General features: G+C 38.0%; 1 protein-coding gene across 1 annotated transcript in view; it reads left to right on the top strand.

The window, feature by feature from the left end:
• The window catches only part of LOC111142165 (phospholipase A2 receptor 1), a 106,582-nt gene that overhangs the window by 20,371 nt on the left and 65,179 nt on the right, over nt 1–21,032 (top strand). Inside the window, exons 4-8 of the mRNA XM_022495168.1 lie at nt 9,049–9,222; nt 13,362–13,475; nt 14,005–14,148; nt 16,693–16,887; nt 18,161–18,318. Of these exons, the coding sequence (XP_022350876.1) occupies nt 9,049–9,222; nt 13,362–13,475; nt 14,005–14,148; nt 16,693–16,887; nt 18,161–18,318 (785 nt within the window). The remainder of the gene's footprint in view (nt 1–9,048; nt 9,223–13,361; nt 13,476–14,004; nt 14,149–16,692; nt 16,888–18,160; nt 18,319–21,032) is intronic.

Raw genomic sequence — 21,032 nt, 5'->3', positions numbered from 1 at the left:
CTTCCTTCAAAGAACTTGGTCTCTAGATGTAATATAGACAGATTTTCTCTATGCCAGAAAATACAGACTATATTTGATATGATATTCTAGAATCACCAGGGGGTTAGTTAACAATACATATCCTGGCCCCTCTCTGACAGATGCAGCGTGTCCAGTGTGTGGGACCCAAGCATCTGCATTTTTGACAAGTAACCCAAATGATCCTGTTGCAAATCATTCTTTTTTTTTTTTTTTTTAAGATTTCATTTATTTGACAAAAGAGACACAGAGACAGAGGGAGCAGAGGCAGAGGGAGTGGGAGAGGGAGAAGCAAGCTTCCCGCCCAGCAGGGAGCCAGATGCGGGGGCTCAATCCCAGGACCCTGGGATCATGACCTGAGCTGATGGCAGACACTTAACAACTGAGCCACCCAGGTGCCCCTGCAGATAATTCTTCATCAGACAATTCACAGTATGCAGATAATTCTGTGCAACATACATCTATATGCTGATATTAAGACATTTAACAACTAATATGGTATGGACTATTGACCAATCCAAGTGAAGACTTTAACACAGAGGTTAGGGATCCTGAAGGCCCAGTGCTGGTTTTAACCCCTCAGATTTTGGAGTGTGAGATGTGATGAAGGAGAGATGCAGGAGAGACTGGGGAAGGGGCACCTGGGTGGCTCAGTGGGTTAAGCGTTTGCCTTTACTCAGGTCATGATCCCAGGGTCTTGGGATCCAGCCCCACATCAGGCTCCCCGCTCAGGAGGAAGTCTGCTTCTCCCTCTCTCTTTGCCCATCCTCCCCACTCATGCGCTCTCTCTCTCAAATAAATAAGTAAAATCTTTTAAAATAAATACAAAGTAAACCAATACCAATAACATTAACATGTATTTCACATGGCCCTAATACCAGGGACATTAAAAAAATTTTTTTATGTTATGTTAATCGCCATTCAGTACATCATTAGTTTTTGATGTAGTGTTCCATGATTCATTATTCGCGTATAACATCCAGTGCTCATTACAACATGTGACCTCCTTAATACCCATCACTGGGTTGCCCCATCCCCTTCTCCCACTCCCCTCTGAAACCCTCAGATTGTTTCCTGGAGTCCACAGCCTCTCATGATTCATCTCCCCCTCTGATTTCCCCCCTTCAGTTTTTCCTTCCTTCCCCTAATATTCTCTGTGCTATTCCTTATGTTCCACATACAAGTGAAACCATATGATAATTGTCTTTCTTTGCTTGACTTATTTCACTTAGCATAACACCCTCCAGTTCCTCCATGTCAATGCAAATGATGGGTATTCATCCTTTCTGATGGCTGAGTAATATCCCATTGTATATATGAACCACATCATCTTTATCCATTCATCTGTTGAAGGGCATCTTGACTCCTTCCACAGTTTGACTATTGTAGACATTGCTGCTATGAACATTAGTGTGCATGTGCCCCTTCTTTTCATTACATCTGTATCTTAGGGATAAATACCAAGTAGTGCAATTGCTGGGTCATAGGGTAGCTCTATTTTTAACTTCTTGAGGAACCTTCATATTGTTTTCCAGAGTGGCTGTACCAGCTTGCATTCCCACCAATAGTGGAAGAGGGTTCCCCTCTCTCCACATCCTCTCCAACGTTTGTTGTTTCCTGCCTTGTTAATTTTTTCCATTCTAACTGGTGTAAGGTGGTATCTCAATGTGGTTTTGATTTGAATTTCCCTGATGGCTGATGATGTTGAACATTTTTTTCATGTGTCTGTTAGCCATTTGTATGTCTTCTTTGGAGAAGTGTCTGTTCATGTCTTCTGTCCATTTTTTGACTTGACTTTTTGTTTTTTGGGTGTTGGGTTTGAGAAGTTCTTTATAAATCTTGGATACCAGCCCTTTCTTTATCTGTTATGTCATTTGCAAATATCTTCTCCCATTCCGTGGGTTGCCTCTTAGTTTTGTTAACTGTTTTCTTCACTGTGCAGAAGCTTTTTGTCTTGATGAAGTCCCAAAAGTTCATTTTTGTTTTTGTTTCCCTTGCCTTTGGAGACGTGTCATGAAAGAAGTTGCTGTGGCCGATGCTGCAGAGGTTACTGCCTATGTTCTCCTCTAGGACTTTGACATTTTTTAACCACAATATTCTCCCTGAGGTTCTGTGAAGAGCCCAGTTACCATCCTCTGTCTCTTGTATTCAGTTGTGGTTTCCCAGGTGGAAGCTTGGGTATAATAGTGCTTGGGGCTTTTCACCACCCCCCCCCATCTTCCTATAGCTCAGGAGCTTCTTCTGCTTGACAGCCTGCTAGCTTCCAACTCTCCTAACCTGAACCACAACCAGCAGTATTTGTGTAGTGCTAAATTACACTTCCAGTTTTCTTCCTTTCTTGTTGCTTTTGATCCCTGGTGGCCAACATAACTCAAAATGATGTGTTAGAGGCTGAAATCTAAGCAAGCTGATAGCTCTTTCCATGGGGCCAACAAGTGGATAGGACAGAAAGGAGTGAGTGGGATAAAGTAAAGATTTATACTTCTGTATCTCATCTTTATTAATGGAAGTTGTTAGTATCTCATTGTAAAATGAAGCTTCCTTTAAAAAAATTGATTGTAAGTGAGCAAAATATAAATTTAGTATTATTACATATATAAACACACTGGCAGTGAGAGATACAATAAAACCACTGTCACTATTGATTTTCAGGAACAAGGAGATATATAGGAATCTCTCTGGGTTTGTTTAGAGGCAATTCAGGGCCATGCTAAGTCTCTCTTAATTGTGTGTCTTATACAGCTGGACACTCATGTTTAGTTAGTTTGAGATATTTTTAAGATCTCAACCTCTGAAATGGTCTAATTGCCCTTGAACCTTATTCAGTTGATACAATTATTTTATTAGAAACTTCAGTGGTATAACAGAACAGATTGGTATCAACATAGATATATGACTGTGAACCTTACCTAAGCCTCCAACATTGGTTGCAATGCTGTTATTTCTCTTTTTTGATACTGCTCTCTTGCTCCCACAGTAACCATACCAACCTCCCTATCCTCCTCTAACTTCTTACCCTACCCCTCATTCTCCTTCCTGATTCTCACCAGATGACCTCAGTTCTTACTCATAATGAAAACAGAATCCATCAGAGGGAAGTTTTGACAATTTCTCTTCCGTAACCTCTAAGCCTACCTAGGTCTATACCGAACTTTTTCCCTCCCCACATACAATAGAGTTCCTCCTTCTACTTAGGGCACGTCTCCCCTCTTGGACTCCAGAGCCTCCCATTCAACCTTCTCTAACCTGTATTTCAGTGTTTCTCAAAGTGTGATTCCCATTATAGCATCAGCAGCAGCATTCCTTGCAAGTTTGCTAGAAATGAAAATTATCAGTAACACCCCCCAAACAACTATATCAGAAATGCTTGAAGTGCAGCCCTGCAATCTGTTTTAACAAGTGTTCTAGGTGATTTCAATGCCCACCATTCTACTGGATCCTTCTCCATTAGCAGTTAAACTTTCTTAAGTCTTTTTTTTTTTTTTAAGTTTTTATTGAAATTCTAGTTAGTTAACTCGTATGGTAACTTCGGTTTCAGGTGTATAATTTAGTGACTCATCACTTACATATAGCACCCAGTGCTCATCACAGGTGCCTCCTTAATACCCATCACCCATTTAGCCCATCCCCACCCACCTCCCTCCATCAACGCTGCTTGTTTTTTTGTAGTTAAAAGTCTCTTATGGTTTGCTTCCCTCTCTCTTTTTTTCCCCTTCCCTTATGTTCATCTGTTTTATTTCTTAAATTCTACATATAAGTGAAATCTTATGGTATTTGTCTTTGAATGACTTATTTTACTTAGCATAATACACTCTAGCTCCATTCACATCATTGCAAATGACAAGATTTCATTATTTTTGATGGCTGAGTAATATTGCATTATGTATGTATACCACATCTTTATCCATTCATCAGTCAATGGACATTTGAGCTCTTTCCATAATTTGGCTACTGTTGATAATGCTACTATAAATGTTGGGGTGAATGTACCCTTTGAATCAGCATTTTTCTATCCTTTGGATAAATTCCTAGTGATGCAATTGCTGGGTCATAGGGTAGTTCTGTTTTTAACTTTTTGAGGAACCTCTGTACTGTTTTCCAGAGTGTCTGCACCAATTTGCATTCCTACCAAAGGTGTAAGAGAAGCCTGCTCAAGTCTTAAAATAACATCTTTTAAAAATAATATATCACCTTCATAGCCACTTCTGTCTCCTGAAAACAGCCATGTCTTTTACTCTCCTCCCCCACCATAGATAGACTTCTCAAAAGAATTATCTATACTTCTTCACCTTGCTTTCATTCCTCACTCCACTGTCTCTCCTTGACTTTTATGACAATGCATGCCTGATCTCCATTTTCACAAACCATTCATTTATTCATTCTCACAAATCTGTATTGAACACCTACTATGTGCCAAGTTTGTGCTGGGATTGTAACCATGAACATGAAAAATGAAAGCCATAGTGCCTGTCCTAATGAAGTTCACACTCAAGTAAAATACCCAAATTAATATATAATGTTTGATAAGTGCCACTTTAAAAAAAAAAACAAAAATGGTGTTATCAGTAAGAAATCTAATTTAAATTTGTGAGTCAAGGAAGGTTTTTCTGAGTATGTTGTATTTAAATCTCTAGTCCAAGAGATGAATAACAGTTATCAAGATGGAAAGTGAGAGGATGAGATATCCACCTAGAGGTGCATGGTCAATGGGAATGGTCAGCACTAGGTTTATAGGCAATATAGGAAATATATTATTTGAATAGAACTAAAAAATAATAATAAAACCACCTACAGGTCAATCTGCTTTTGACTCACCATGCACATGCCCCGACAGTTCTATACAACATGCATGATAAAATACTCTCACCTGTCCAAGGGTGACTGCTTTCCTACCTTCGCCCCCAGTGTGCCACTAGCCAATTATCTGAAGACTTTGAGGAGGGAAAGAGGTTACTAGGAAAGACAATGTGGCAAGAGCACAGTAAGAGAAAGAGGAGCAAGATGTTTAGGAAAGGTTGGCAGAGGCCAATTCAACCAAAGGCATGATAACTCAAGGTGCTCTAAAGGTAAAGATTTACCTAATTCTGACTATAAATGGAAGCTATAACAGGATGTTAAGCAGTGATATGATAATGATTTAAATATTTTTTAAGGATCATTCTGAATTCTTTATGGCAAATGGGTTGGAGGAGAGCAAGAAGGAAATCCTAGAGACCAGTTATAAGGCCACAGAAGTAGACTCAAGGACAGTGGTGACTTGGGTTAGGTAGCAGAAAGTGGGTTGGAAAATAGATGTACTGAAGATCTAATCTGGAGATAGACTGAACAGGATGTGGTTCTCAGGAACACAGCTGAGCTGGAGAGAAGAAGCTGAGCTGTCAGGTGTCTGAGTAGCTGATTAAAGCAACAAGCCAAAAATGAAAGAGTGAAGCCTTTTATCACTTACTGTGGGATATAAGCAAGAGCCCAAAATGGGAGGAAACACCAACTTCTCTTGCTCCGTTTTTCCTTATGGAATGGCACACTGGTCAAGGGTCAGAAGGATCAGCACAGACTATTGAGAGAGCCCTCAACAAAAGCCTCTTCAGTTTTGTGGACTCTGGGGCCAAGGGTGAGTTGAAGGGGAAAAGCTGGGAGTGGAAAAGGACTGGGTACTGAGTCAGAGTACTTAAAAGTGTCTTCAGGTTTCCCCCTCCGACGCCCTCCAACCTCAGTAGAGGTAACCAAAGAGGATGTCATCCCAAGGCCTCAGAAAAAGAGGCTTAGAAATGAAGGAGCCAGAGCTAGGAATGTGAAGAGCATGATGGGCCAGGGGGCCCTGAATCTTTGACTGAAACTCCCTCCAGAGACTTTAGTGCACTGTCTATGAACCACGTCTGATATGGGAAGGGAGACTTCCCCCATGAGGTCTACCAGATAAATTCTTTGTAATTGGCTGTGATGAGGCCTGAAAAATCACATACAGATTTTTTTTTTAAGATTTTTATTTATTTATTTGGCAGACAGAGATCACAAGTAGGTAGAGCAGCAGGCAGAGAGAGAAGGGGAAGCAGGCTCCCTGCTGAGCAGAGAGCCCGATGTGGGGCTAGATCCCAGGACTCTGGGATCATGACCTGAGCCGAAGGCAGAGGCCTTAACCCACTGAGCCACCCAGGGACCCCTCACATACAGATTTTTAACCAGGAGTTGGATTTCTCACTGGTAAGGACAGACTTGAAAATTAAGTGTTAATTAAGACCCCAGTTTTCTGATATGCATAGCAGAGTTAATGGAGATACAGATTTGGAAGAAACAATCAAACATTCAGACTGGGACATGTTACATATCAGTCAATCATGTGAGATGTAGACTAGGCAGTTTAGACACAGAGGTCTCTATATACCTGAGAGTTGTAGTAAAGGGACTTAGAGGAATGGGTTAGATAGTCTAGAATTTGTGTAGAATAGAAAGAAAGGGGACTCAGAACCAAGCCTTAAAACCTCAATATTTAGTTTGAGCAGAGAAAAATGAACCAGCAAAGGAGATTGAGAATAGGCAGCCAAATTGGTAGAAGGGTAGCCAGGCATGTAAAGGCAAGAAAAGAGAGTACATCAGCCAACCCAGGGAGCTCAACTTGCCAAATGCTGCTGAAGGCTTGATTTAACAAGATCTGAAACTTAAGTGTTTGCTGGACTTGGCAACATGGAGATCACTGATGGCCTTACCAAGTATACTCTAGTTGCCAGATTGAGTGGGTTAAAGAGTAAATTAAAAAAAAAAAATAGAAGAGGAGGGAACATTTTCCAAATCATTCTATGAGGCCAATATTACCTTTATACTGAAACCAAACAAAAGCATCACAAGTAAAGAAAGCTATAGAATCACAAGTAAAGAAAACCACATTAGAATCAAGAATATGTTTAAAATGCAGGTTCCTGAGTCCTACCCCAGACTTACTAACTCAGAATCTCTGGGACTAAGAACAAGAAATCTGCATTTTCTTCACAAGATGACTAAATGATTTTTAGGCACACTGAAATTGTAAACACTCCCTGCCCCTTTCTTATGGCCTCAACTGTCTTGCCAGATGAACAGGGCTGAGCTGATGTCTGTCAACACTCACTGTGATGTCCGTCTCAGGGATGGCCAAGCATTTTAACTGAAAGACAATCTCTAAGGACTCATTCTCAGTGGGAAAATTTCAGACACCAAGGCAAGATGATTATTGAAATATTCCTTCCCCCTTTATTTTCCTTTTCTTCAGTTTTACTTGGTGATAGCTTTGTCTTCTGCCCTCCTTCAATCTTGGATCCTTTTATAAATACATGTATCAGTCAGAAAACTATATAGACAACTTTAGATTTATATGTGGTTTAATAACTTCTGGTTAACTAACTTAGTTCTGGGGAAAGCAGGTTGTGATCAGACATGAAAACAGACTTTCTACGTTCCCAAGGGAAATATCTAAGTATTAAGGGGGAAAAAAAACAAAAAAGATTTTATTGTCAAATAAGTTTGAAGTATAACCAAATAAAAATAGAGCTGTTTCTTTACTACAGACCTTCTCAGAGCCTTTACTATGCTATTGTACATTTTGAATTTACCAGGGGATGTTATTTATGCATTATGTCTCAGCTCCTCTTGAAGAGTTCATGAAGTTGTCTTACTCTGTAGATTACACTTTGGGAAATACTATTCTAGATTTTAGCAAATTGCCTGTCCATCAGTTACACTCAAGATGTAGCATGTTTTACATTTTCTACATTCTGCAATTTTTTGGCTGAGTTTGATTTCAGGTAATTACTTAGGTTGTTTATTTCACCTTGGGATTTGATTTAAAATTTTACCAAAATCTTTTATGCTAAGCAAAATAAGTCAATCAGAGAAAGACAATTATCATATGATCTCTCTGATATGAGGAATTTGAGAGGCAGGGCGGGGGCTGTAGGGGGTAGGGAGGGAAAAAAATGAAACAAGATGGGATCAGGGAGGAAGACAAACCATAAGAGACTCTTTATCTCAGGAAACAAACTGAGGGTTGCTGGGGGTGGGAGGGAGGGATAGGTGACTGGGTATGGTCACTGGGGAGAGTGTATGCTATGGTGAGTGCTGTGAATTGTGTAAGACTGAAGATTCACAGACCTGTACCCCTGAAGCAAATAATACATTATATGTTAATAATAAAAAATAAAAGAAGAAGAAGAAGACATGCAAGTAAATGAAATGCATTTTCCTGGATTGGATCCTCAACTAAAAAATTTCTTTAAAGGAGATTATTGGGAAAAGTGGCAAGTCGAAGTATAGATGTTGTATCAGATAAACTAATATCAACATTAAAAAAATAACAATAATAAAATTTTACCAAAATCACCCAAACTAGGTCTTTATTTTCTGTTATTTCAGTAAACTTCAAATTTCAGATCAATGTTTCCCACTGCATTCAATTTACTTTTAAGCATACTATGCAATGTTTTACAAGTACATTTTCCTTCTCTTCCTTTTGGTTGAAAGAACTTTATCTTTAACTGAATATCAGTGTTTCTGTTCTCAATGTTTATTTAAACACTTGTGTTCATTATAAACTCATATTTCACTTATATCCCTTTTATTCCACCTAGCATTTTGGTATTTATGGGGGGGAAGGCTTTTTGAAACAACATTTGCATGTGTCTCAAATAAACATTTAAATTCATACAGCTTTCAGTATAAAGTTCTAAACGACTGCTTTTTAGAGAACGCAGGTGCTATTTTCACAAATACTTCTTTTCTTTTCCTTCTTTTAAAAATGCCTTTTCTTATTTCCCAGAAAGGATGGGACCTTCTTTTTTGATAACTTCTTGAATTTCCTTTAAATCTTGAAAGAGTTGAACCATAAAGTGCCAGTGGGATAGCAATGTATATTTCATCATAAAGACCTAATCAAGAATCAATAAGGCACTGAAGTTTTAGAGGTTGAAGTTGGAATCATTCCATTCAAATTCATCTTAGAAATGCATTGTTGTATAGATAAAGTAAGATTATAGTTAATGTTTTAATGGGCTTTGTTTTCAGCATCCGCAGAGGTGGGTTGTGATGCCGTCTGGGAGAAGGAGCTCAATTCACACATTTGCTACCAATTCAACCTGCTTTCCTCTCTTTCCTGGAGTGAGGCACATACTTCATGCCAGATACAAGGAGGAGCTTTACTAAGTATTGCAGATGAGAATGAAGAAAATTTCATAAAGAGTAAGTAGGTGGATGATGTACCCTGATATTAATGCAATTAAAGTGACTGTTAATAGTTATGTCCAGGTATGCAAAAATACATCCTGAAAAAAAATCCCTTAGATAATGTTTTCTTTTATTAGTATGGTGCCAACTCACACCTAGAATTGTGACCTGTCCCCTGGGCCATTCCATTGGCACCCAGACAAATCTTCCTTATTTTCTCTCCGTGGGAGGAGAGAAGTTGAGGCCGCAGCAAGGAACCCAGGACAATTTGCAGCTCTAGTAGGTGGATCTGGGAGACTTCCAAACTTAAATGCAAATTTCTGCTCTGGGGAGATCTTAGCTATTCAGCTTCCATTAATAAATAACTAAGTCATTTATTAATGAAACAAAATCTCACCTGTCAGTGAATATGCACAGATACATAGGCCTTCTCACGGATGACGAAGAAATTAAAATTTGGTTGGAAAAGCAAAAGCACACAAATGTTAACTAACAGGATATGACAATAATATGTCAAAAGAGTTGTGCCAAGGGGTTGGGTCTTGGGTTTTACCCATCACCTAAACTCCCCTCTTACTTCTCCTTTATAGATTAAATGTGTTTGTAGGTATGTACACACAGCTTTCCAAAAATTTTTAGAAACATTTGAAAGTATCACAAAAATGAGTAACTCTTAACAAAGGTTTCTGACTTTTTTTTCAAATTTTATTGCACTTGTAGTACATATTTATTCTAGAATAATTTTTAAATTTCAAGTGTATAGAAAGAAAAATATTCCATAATTCCACAATCCAAACAGAACCATGTTTTTCTGAAAAAATATATAAAGGCATGCATACATATATAGTATGTATGAACAACAGTTTTGAATAAATGCATGAATGATAGGAGCAGGGACCACAGAACCATCTGGTTGGGTTGGACTCCTTCCTCTACCACTTCCCAGCAGAGTGGCCTAACCTGTCTGTGCATCAAATTCCCCCCCCATCAAATGGAAATAATAACAGTACTACTTGTTGGCAGTGTGGATTACATGTTATGATGCAGGCAAAGTCTTAGAAAAGTGCCTGGCACACATAAAAAACACTCATTTTGTGTTAACCATTTAACAACTACACACGCAGTTTGATAATATGCTTATTTCATGTACTAGCATATAATAAGCACCTGTCTATGTCTAAGAATAGAGACAAGCATCATAATCTTTAGTGATTACATAGTATTATAGGTTAGGAATAATATAGGTATCTAGCCTCCTACTATTAGATAGTGATAGATAAAATTATTTATTTTATTTTTGTTTATTTGTTGCTATCATAAATCATCCCTGCACTTACCTTTGAGCCTAGATCCCCGATTATTTCTCTATAAGTTTGTGGAAGTAGATTCACTGGGTGAAAGAGGAAGCATGTTTTAAAGTTTTGGAAGTCATTAATACTTTGCAGAAGAAATATAACAAATGCTTGAACAGCACAAGTTTTCCCCTTTCCCCACAGACATGCAAAAGTAGGAAATTACGGTCAAAACTGATTTGAGTGAGTCATACTTTAGGAAAACACCAATTTCCAATATCATTATTAGCCTGTAATAGTTTTTACAGAAAATTTTTCATAGCATGTATGAATTATCATTGTTATCTATCTTGACTGTCAGGATTTCTAATAAGAAGGTTTGGACTTACTCATCAAACTTGAATAACGATGAAAGAAATAAGATATGTCAGAGACTTTGATTTAAATACCACAATTCAGTGCTCGCTTCGGCAGCACATATACTAAATACCACAATTCTATAATTAGATTTCAGGTGTTGCTGAGGGAAACAGAAGTCTATTCATAAAGAGGGAACCCTGTTCTGACCAAGGTATTTTTTAATGATGATCAGTCTAGTTTCTTGCTAATCTCTGGTGAACATTAATTAACTGTGATATAAGAGATTATCTAAGCTGTCACAAATGCCAAGAAATATCCAAAGGAATTTAGGTTTGAGTTTATTACTACAAAATTGTGAGCCAATTTAGTTGAAAAGCTAAATAGCTGTTTTTGCATATTGCATGGAGCGCTGGGTGTGGTACATAAACAATGAATCTTGGAACACTGAAAAAATAAAATTAAATTTAAAAAATTAAAAAATAAAAAGCTGGTTTTGTAACCTTAAACACAATTTATAAATTACCCAGTGATTTTTATATGTCTTGTTAAGTGATATGTGTATTGTCAAAACAACTGCACAGAGGCCATTCAAAATAACTCTACGATAAGAATAATTGCTATTTAAGTATTTTCATTAGGTTATTTGAAAATATCGCTTGACACTGATACGAAATGCAAACATTTCTCTATCTTGTCACTCCATCTTCCCTGCCACCTCTTGTCATCATGATACCCTTTGTATGATTTAATCAGATAGTGTTACTGAAGGGACAAATCAAATCAACATCAGAAAGAGACTCTTGTGTAAATGCCACAGGAGTTTTTGGAAGGGTGGGACCTGTGAATGATCCGCTGTTTCTGTTCAGGGATTTCTGAGGTCTCAAAATTATAAAGCCCCTTTTTCTCTTTCCTAAGTGAAGTGGATTCTTTCAGTTTTCCACCATTGAACTGAAAGGCTCAATCACAGAGGATGCTTAGGCTTGTTATGTGAATACAATGATCTTTATAATCTGGGTGATCATATAAATTATGATACAAACTGAGAGTCTTCTGAGAGTAAAAGAGGCTGTGAGTTGTAATTATTCTGAAACTACCAGCTAAACTGTAAGTTTTCCTGGCAAACTGGGATAGTTTTGGACCCTATTCATAAGTCAACTATCAGGGCCTGAGTCTCAGGCAGGGCCCCTGCATCCGACTCAAAATATATTGGGTTCTGAAGCAGATGAACCATGAAAGGAAGAGAAAAATTCTCCCTTTTATAGATTAAAAGATTAAATGGCAACATTTGAAAGTGTCATGAAACTAGTCCCTTTAACTACTTTTCTGACACTGTTTTCCAAAATTCATTCTATAATAATTTGGGGGGTGTGGATTTTAAAGGCAGTGCTTTGATTTTTTTAAAAGCAAAATAATTGAAATATAATTGTAGACCATAATATACACCATGTAGATTCTTTTGTAATTATTGTGGCCTTCTTTTTGGCATTATATATAATCAGTTTTGGTGAATCCATTCTCTCTTTGGGGAGCCATAATCCCCAAATCCAGAAACACTATTAACACTTTAATTTAGTAGGTTGCATTTTACCCTCATGTTAATAAAACTCTCTAATTATTTTAAATACTTAAAAAGCATCATAGACAACTGTAAAATATTTTTTATCCAATCGGAAAAATAGCCATCCCTGAATTTACATTACATACTTCTCCCTGGTTGGCTTTCTACGTTTTGGGCTGACTTTTTTGTTGTTTTGTTTTCTTTTGTTTTCTTTTATGCTAGAATCATTTTTTAGAATTCAGACAAGCCCCCTCCCTGCTTGCTTTAGCATACTTTCTTAAGTTTGAGGACTTGCCTCCATTCACCAACAATACTTACCTGCTTTTCTCTTCCTTGCCAGGTCCCTAAAGAAAAGCTTCTTTACATTGTTCAATTTTTTAACTGTGAAATACTTCAAAAATATTGAAAAGTGCAGAAAATTTTACGTGCACACACATACACCCATTACTCAGATTTAACATTACTTCTTCCTGTTCCACCCTTGCTTGGAGCCTATGGTGGCCTCAGCAAGCTGGAGTCCTGGGCCTTCAAGCTAAGGCTGGAGTGGCTTTCCTGTACATGTCTTCCTCCCCCATCTAAAACTCTTAAGTGCAGGAGCTCACACAAATCAGATGGTCTCAGTCAAATTCACAACCATGTAGTCTTGGGGGATTGAGGATCATTGAGAGGCAGCACTTCCAGATGCTTCGATTAAGGCCTTCACAGCCAAAGAATTGCTGTTGGAGAGCCTTTAGGAAACTGCTGTGTTTCTCAAGATGGCAGAGGCTGACTTTGTTACGCTGAAGCTTCAGAGTGGGGTTTAGGAGCACTTGGAACCCTTTGTTATGGACTGGAGTTCACTTATGACTGCGTCCTTCAGGAATAGTAAAATGAGAAAGAAGTGTAACATGGTGGGGAGGAGGTTGTTTGCGTGTGTTGAAACTTGGTATTTCTCTTCATTTCAGAGCACTTGGGCAGTGAAGCAGTGGAAATGTGGATCGGTCTGAATCAGCTGGATGAAAACGCTGGCTGGCAGTGGTCTGATAGAACACCGCTCAGCTACCTGAACTGGAACCCAGGTACCTGCTTTGTTTCTTGTGCCTTCGGCGGGTGGCAATATCACACCCTTACGCAGCAGCTATTTCCCACGTATCTATAAGTCATGTTATTTCAAAAGTGGTTTATAAACATTTTTAAGCTTGCCTGAACTCCCGGAAGGCAAGCTTTTCCAGACAAGAAAATGGAGGTCAAGAAGGTAAGCTATTTAGCCAAGGTTGCAGGAGGATTGGGTTAGAGCCAAGACTCCTGTCAGCTGTTTTACAAATAGCAACAAATTGCCAAATATTTCTTTAAAACAATAAAATCAGCTCTTGCTATCTTTGGGAAATCATTTCATTGTCATGTATGGACTTCAACCTCAAAATCATAGATGTAATATAACATCTTACAGGATTTGCCATACATGCCAAAGAGAAAGGCTATCTCCTTGATGTTAAAAACTACATTTACATATATTGAATATATCATATTTGAATAAATAAGATGACACCAATATATATTAAACTAACTGATTTTGCCTCTGATATTAAACATACACTGTATTTTCAGAAATAAATTTTGAGCCATTTGTTGAACATCAATGTGGAACATTTAATTCATTTATGCCAAATGCCTGGAGGAGTCGGGATTGTGACTCCACCTTGCCTTATATATGTAAAAAATATCTAAACCACACTGATCAAGAAGGGATTGGTAAGTGTTTTCACTTTAAGTTGTTTTTATGAGTTGCTTATCTGTCCTCTGAATATATTAAAATTCCTTTACATTTTTGCTAATAATTCATAATTTAAGACTAGTTTTTATATTTATATAAATAACTATAGGCAAATAGATAATATCTATTATTCCAAAGGCACCATGAATTTAAAAAATATATTTTTTAGTTTTCCTAAATTTTTTACTAAAAATCAAAACAAAATAACCTAGACATTGAAAACATTGTCTGCTTCTTTTTTTAAAAAAACTTTCCATTCTGGGGTGCCTGGGTGGCTCAGTGGGTTAAAGCCTCTGCCTTCGGCTCAGGTCATGATCTCAGCGTCCTGGGATTGAGCCCCAGATCGGGCTCTCTGCTCAGCAGGAAGTCTGCTTCCTCTTCTCTCTCTCTCTGCCTGCTTCTCTGCCTACTTGTGATCTCTGTCTGTCAAATAAATAAACAAAATCTTTAAAAAAAAAAACAAAAAACATTCCATTCTTAGTTGTTCTGCGTGAGATAAACAAGATATGCTTTCTTTTCTATTCTAGCTTTGAGTTTTATTTATGGGTACCTTGGAATTAAATATAAATTAGAACATGGTTTTATAAAATTCTTTTACTTCATTGATCCCTTAGTACACTCTGAATCTCTTATTACCCTCCTCCTTGAACTGACATACAAACTTTTATATGCAACAAAGACGTAAATACCACCTAATTACAATCTAATACCTGAAGCCCAATTATTTGTTTTTAAGGTCTATTGGCTCTTTTTTAGTTTCTGTGGGAATTAATGTCTTCACTCAGAATGTAGAAATAAAAATATAACCATATTTAAAAGAATCATTACCAGAATAATTAGAAACAACTCCAGATTTCAAATAATGAGCTGAATTATTCTTTTTAAATATTATTCCTTACAATCAGACTTTAACTTTCATTTTCCTTTAAGTGGCTAAGCCCAAGGGTGTGGTAGAATAAGGGAGTGTAGGGGAAAGAAGAAGCATTGTGCCATTTTTTTATGTGGAGTTTTTTTCATTATGTCAAAAACATGCTGAAATTGCTATCGCTCTTCCTTTCCATCCCTTCCTTCTTCTCTTGTCCATTTCTTCCTTCTTCACTGTTTCTTTCTTATGCCTTCCTGCCATCCTCTTTTTTTTTTTTTTCCTGTTTTATTTACTCTGGATCTACTCATTGAGATCCAAAGACCACAAATGAGGATAAGGAAGCTGTTAGTTTGGATTATTTTCTGTTCCTCCAGGTTTAACAGGTTCTTTTGATAAACTATGTTTTCAGGATCTCTAGGTTCTTTGCTTGTCTCCACCCCTGCTTTAATCAGAGAAGCTCCTCTTTTACTTTTTATCTTACCCATAGAGTGAAGTTTAAAAGTTCCATTTTTAAAAGGGGCTCCATGACTATATTACTTAGGGTTAAAACCTACTGGAGTAGATGACACCTAAATGTTCTAACATTCTTGGACTGTAATTCTAATTGCTGTCAGCATCCCAGAGCAATTTTTAAACAATGTCTCATTTCCCAAATAGCCCTGGAGTTACGTCTAACTAAATTAGTGCTTGGGGGAGGCACTCAGTTGTGGTTAATAAAATAAAGTAAAAATGCTAATCACCAGGTTGAGGACAAGATCCTGGAAAGGGAGAGCCAAAATTTGACATGTACACCACCGCCTCCCCTTCCCGTGCCAAAGCATCATGGCACTATTTTCCTGTAAGTCTAACCCAGTGTCCACATGAACCCAGAGGGAAAACACAGACACTTAGACTAACCTAAAGGTGAAAGCTATTTGTCATCTCTGCTCTGGAGGAAGTAACCTCCAGAGATTTTCAAGCTTTTTCTCAGCTGAGGATAAATATCTGCCCCCACCCACATACTGTACATAAAATCTTGGGAATGCCCTTTAAACTGCTTTTCATAATACTCCTTTTCCAGTGTTAAAAGATTTTTTTAAATGCAGAACTCTAGGGGCGCCTGGGTGGCTCAGTGGGTTAAGCCTCTGCCTTTGGCTCAGGTCATGATCTCCAGGTCCTGAGATTGAGCCTCGCATCTGGCTCCCTGCTCAGCAGGGAGCCTGCTTCCTCCTCTTTCTCTGCCTGCCTCTCTGACTACTTGTGATCTCTCTCTCTCTCTGTCAAATAAATAAATAAAATCTTTAAAAAAAAGTGACTTTAAAAAAATAAATAAAAAATAAATGCAGAACTCTAACTGCTAAATTTTACATCTAGCCCTAACTCTTCACTTGGCTTGTGTAACCTTTTCCAAATCTCCTTACCTCTATGCCTTAGCTCATCTGTAAAATGAAGCACTGAGATCCATTAGATCCTAGATCTAGATCTAGATCTAGATCTAGATCATATATTGAATCCTTCTCGACTCTGAAGATCTAGATAGCTTATATGTTATTGTTTCATGTCTCTGTTTTTCAAATTTTTAAAGTAATCATATGTTGATGACAATTTATATTAAGTCTAATAAGTAAACATTTTAAAAATTGTGGAAAATGACATTATGTTTTGTTGGTTTAAAAAGAAAAAAGTACCTGGAAATACTATGCTACACACTGTGAGCCTGGCTGGAATCCCCACAGTCTTAACTGCTATAAACTTCAGAAAGAAAAAAAGACCTGGAAGGAAGCTTTGCATTCTTGCCACTCTGATAACAGCACATTGATAAACATTGCTTCATTAGCAGATGTGGAGTTTTTTGTAACCCTCCTTGGAGATGGTAAGTGCCAAATGTCTCTGATTTAAGAGGTATGAAATATAATGTTGTCACAATCTTTATTAGTGGAGTTGAAAAGAAATCAAGTTATTTAAAAGTGATTACTTATGGCATATATATCTCAAATTTCTAATTAATATCCAGGAGTGCAAATTCATTGGATTTTTACAAAATATATGCTCAGAAATTTTGTAACACCTCACATATGCCAGATATATTAGAAGGTTTTTTTTTAAGGGGCAAAGATCATTTCCAGAAACTTTTAATAAAAGAACTTAAACCTGTAATTTAGCCTTATGGTCACTACATAGCAGTAGTGTGCTGTGGTCAGTGATCTAAGCAAAAATGGAATTTCTGAGATAAATAATTGGATTTTAATAACTTTGACCAGTGAAAATTTATTCGGTATGGTGGTTTTCAAGCTCTGTGCCACATTCAGGAATTCTGAGCTCCTAGGCCTCCACCCGCCTTTTGCCCATCAGAGCCATTCCCCCCACCTATGTCATATATATGCCATAGGATTCTGCCGAAAAAACATTGAAATCACTGGAGCTAGAGTAAATTTTTTTTTAATGAAAAAAAAAATCTCCAGAGTCTACTCTGGTGACCTTTTGAAAGTTAAGTTTTAGTTTAGAGTGAAAACAAAAATCCTTCTCTGTCACTTTTTCTCACCTCCTGCATTTGAGATTAAAAGAATCCTGTGGCTGCCTCTGTCTCAATAGGGGCACTTGAACATTTCTCTCAGCCTCCTAGGGTCTTTTCACCTTACCTGGGCTGTTAAACTTTATTTACTTTTCTAGCAACCCCATTGCTCCCATTTTAATGCTTCTAAGAGTTCCTGCTCCTTTTTTCTCATGGCAAAAAAAAAAAAAAAGGCAAGAAAAAATATATTATAAAGGGCTGTTTTTTTCTTTAAATGCCCTTTTCCTAATGCAGTTGACCTTGCTATTTTTCCTTTCTCTAGGCAGAGGCAAAACCATACTGTTCAAATCTACTTTTCATATAGTAGCAGAAACTAATTAGAGTCCCAGAAATCTGACTTGCTTTTAAGCTTTGTCCTTGCATTGGCTTTAGATCACACTCTGTCCCATTTCCAACGTCTGTGTCGAGCAGATGGGGTAGTATAGGGAAAAAGATCTAAGTAGGTATTGTATACCAAGACTTAAACAGGTTTTATTGCATGAACGAATAAAGAAGAAATCATTTGTAACAGGCTCGGTGTGTTATCTCCTTTGCATATAACAGGATTCCTGTAATTTACATTTATCTCTTACAGAAAATGCATCAGAAACATGGATTGGTTTGAGCAGCAATAAAATTCCAGTTTCCTTTGAATGGTCTAATGGCATCTCAGTCACCTTTACTAATTGGCACACACTTGAACCCCAAATTTTTCCAAATAGAAGCCAGCAATGTGTCTCAGCAGAGCAATCTGTAAGTTGATTTGTTTGTTTAATGCTCACTTGAGGACCATGTTCATCAGGGGCTTGGGCTGTGGCAGAGACGAAGACAGACACAGTCCCTGCTCTTCCTGGGGCTTCCATGCTAGGCAATAAACGTGTACACACAGGAAAAACATGGTAATTTTATTTGTGATGATAGCTTTGAGGAAATAGATGACATAATGGTGAAAAACTTGGGTTGGGGTTGCTACTTCAGACAGGATAGTCAGAAAAGGCTCTCTAGGAGGCGATGTTTAATCTGGGACTTGGCGGGGGGGACCCTCTTGAGGAACAGGGGAAGAACATTCTAGACAGCAGATGGCAGATGGTATAAAAGCCCAAAGGCAGGATAAGGGCTTTTCATGTTTAATAATCGAAAAGAAGACCAGAGTGGCTTGAAGGTAGAACTGATGAGGGGATCATAGGAGAGGGGGCAGGAGGAATCCAAAAATGTGAGGCTTATAGGCCTGCTATAGAATGACGAAAGGGCTTCAAGGAGATGAAGGGCATGGTTTGATTTACATTTCAAAAAGTAACTGTGGGGGCACCTGGGTGGCTCAGTTGGTTAGGGCCTTTGGCTCGGGTCATGATCTCAGGGACCGGGGATCGAGCCCCACATCGGGCTCTCTGCTCAGCGGGGAGCCTGCTTCCCCCTCTCTCTCTCTGACTGCCTCTCTGCCTACTTGTAATCTCTGTCTGTCAAATAAATAAAATCTTAAAAAAAAAAAAAGGTAACTGTGGCTGATACATAGAGAGAGATAAGAGAGAGGAATAATGGAAGCAGAGAAACCAGTTTGGAGGCTACTCCAGTATTGGACTGGGGTAGTGAATTTAGAGACAAGCAGAGAAATTCAAAGATCCTTTGGAGGATAGGAATTGCTGCTAGCTTAGATGTGGGGTAGGTGTTTGGCTTGAGTGACCGCCATGTTTGTGGATGATGGTGCCATTGACCTCTATGGTGAAGATATGAGGAGATGATCTGAGGTGTCAGGAAATTACTCTAGGGACTGATGGCTTTTAAGCTCCATTATCCTATTAACATTAAAGGATTTCTACAGTGTGTGTAACCCCATTGAAAACTGACTCAGTGGAAAATCTTGCTCTTTTCCTCACATGTATATAGCGGTCCCGGGGGGGCTTAATAATATCACATTTATCTTTATGCTGTAGTCTTTCATTTATCTAAAGCATCGGATTAGATTATACAAAATTAGTTTAATCCCAAGCCATGTGAAGCACTTATTATATTTAGAATAGACTTAATCTCTTTGATCAGATAGCTACTAACCTCACCATTTGAGTTTTAAAGTCAATAGGATTTGGTAGGCATTCTTACTCTTTCCTACCATCAGGATACTTTACCAAGTGCAGCTTATTAAATGTTACTTAAGTAGCTTGACAAAGTAACTGCCAACCAAACTCAGAAAAGTTCTAAGCACTTACTCTTATGGCCCATTTCATTGTATTATCTTTTAGGCTGTCTCAGATGTGCTCAGTTACAATTTAAATGCTAAGGTTGTTCTCAAGTCACATTTGAAGAGGGACAATGATCTCTCTAAATGTTTGTCTAGGGTCTAAACTGCTGAAAGCCATCACTGTTTATTCTACAATATTTGATGCTTTATTGGTTCATTGGTTTTGAGATAATTAAGATGACCTTCATTTCCTACCAATGGTCTCCTTTTTCATTTGACAGACACCAGTATTTCTCCTAGCATGTTCACAGAACAGGAGCCAACATTTGTACAGAAAAATTATATTTTAGAGAGTAAGAACAGGTATTAATATTACAGAATGTGTCAGAACAATGCTGCTATAAGTGTGAATTTTGTGTCCCCCTTTCTGGTTGCTCAGTAGCTCCTTAAATAGTAGATGCATAAAAAGTAACATTTATTACCTTGACGTAGAACTTGACGTAGAGTATAATTACTATAATTAACAAGTTACCTAAGCATGGTTGATGCCTAATTTGAATGTGAGAGCCTACGAACCTACTTATTCATTCATCCATCCCTCCAATTGTTATTAAGCAACTGCAGTATGCCTGACACTATCCTTTAACTGGGTGGTTTGCTGGAAGACTGGGCAGGGGGGCGCTCCAGAGCTGCTCTTACAGATGAAGGAGTCAACCCCCTATACAGTATTCATATTCCCCTGAAACCCTGCTTGCCTGAGATACCACTTAAAATTTGAATTGTATGCTTTTAGCCTAAAGGTCTGATTTGTGTTAAAATAACAAATCCTTTGGGAAGATAAAATTTTAATCTGTTAGCAGTTATTGTATTTCATTATTAATGTAGGATGTTAGAGCAGCCGTCTGCAGAACTAGAAGACATGAAAGTATCTGCCTGTCATATAAAGAAGAAATGGAGTGGGGCTTTGGAAAATTAGGAATAAAGAAGGACATTGTGGCTTGAACACAAAGTTCAGCTATTATAATGTTATCTAGGGTGATTCATGGTAGTTTCCAGGTATTCCCCCAGCATCAGGTTTATCCATTAAATAGCAAAGCATTCGGTGTTACACTTAGAAGTGATTAAAGAGAAGAAGCAGCATTCTGACTTGGTCACAGGGATAGTTTCATCCAAGTTATTCTCAAAGCGTGGTCCCCAGACCAGCAGCATCGACATCAATTAAAACCTTGTTAGAAATGCAAATTCTTAGGTCCTACCTGATCTATTAAATGAGACACACTAATTATGAGGC

The sequence above is a fragment of the Enhydra lutris genome, unplaced genomic scaffold (genome assembly GCF_002288905.1).
Source record: "Enhydra lutris kenyoni isolate GAN:26980312 unplaced genomic scaffold, ASM228890v2 scaffoldscaffold1, whole genome shotgun sequence".
In the NCBI taxonomy this organism is placed as follows: domain Eukaryota; kingdom Metazoa; phylum Chordata; class Mammalia; order Carnivora; family Mustelidae; genus Enhydra; species Enhydra lutris.
The sequence above is the reverse complement of the archived record's forward strand: the minus strand, read 5'-3'. Positions and strand labels throughout refer to the sequence as shown.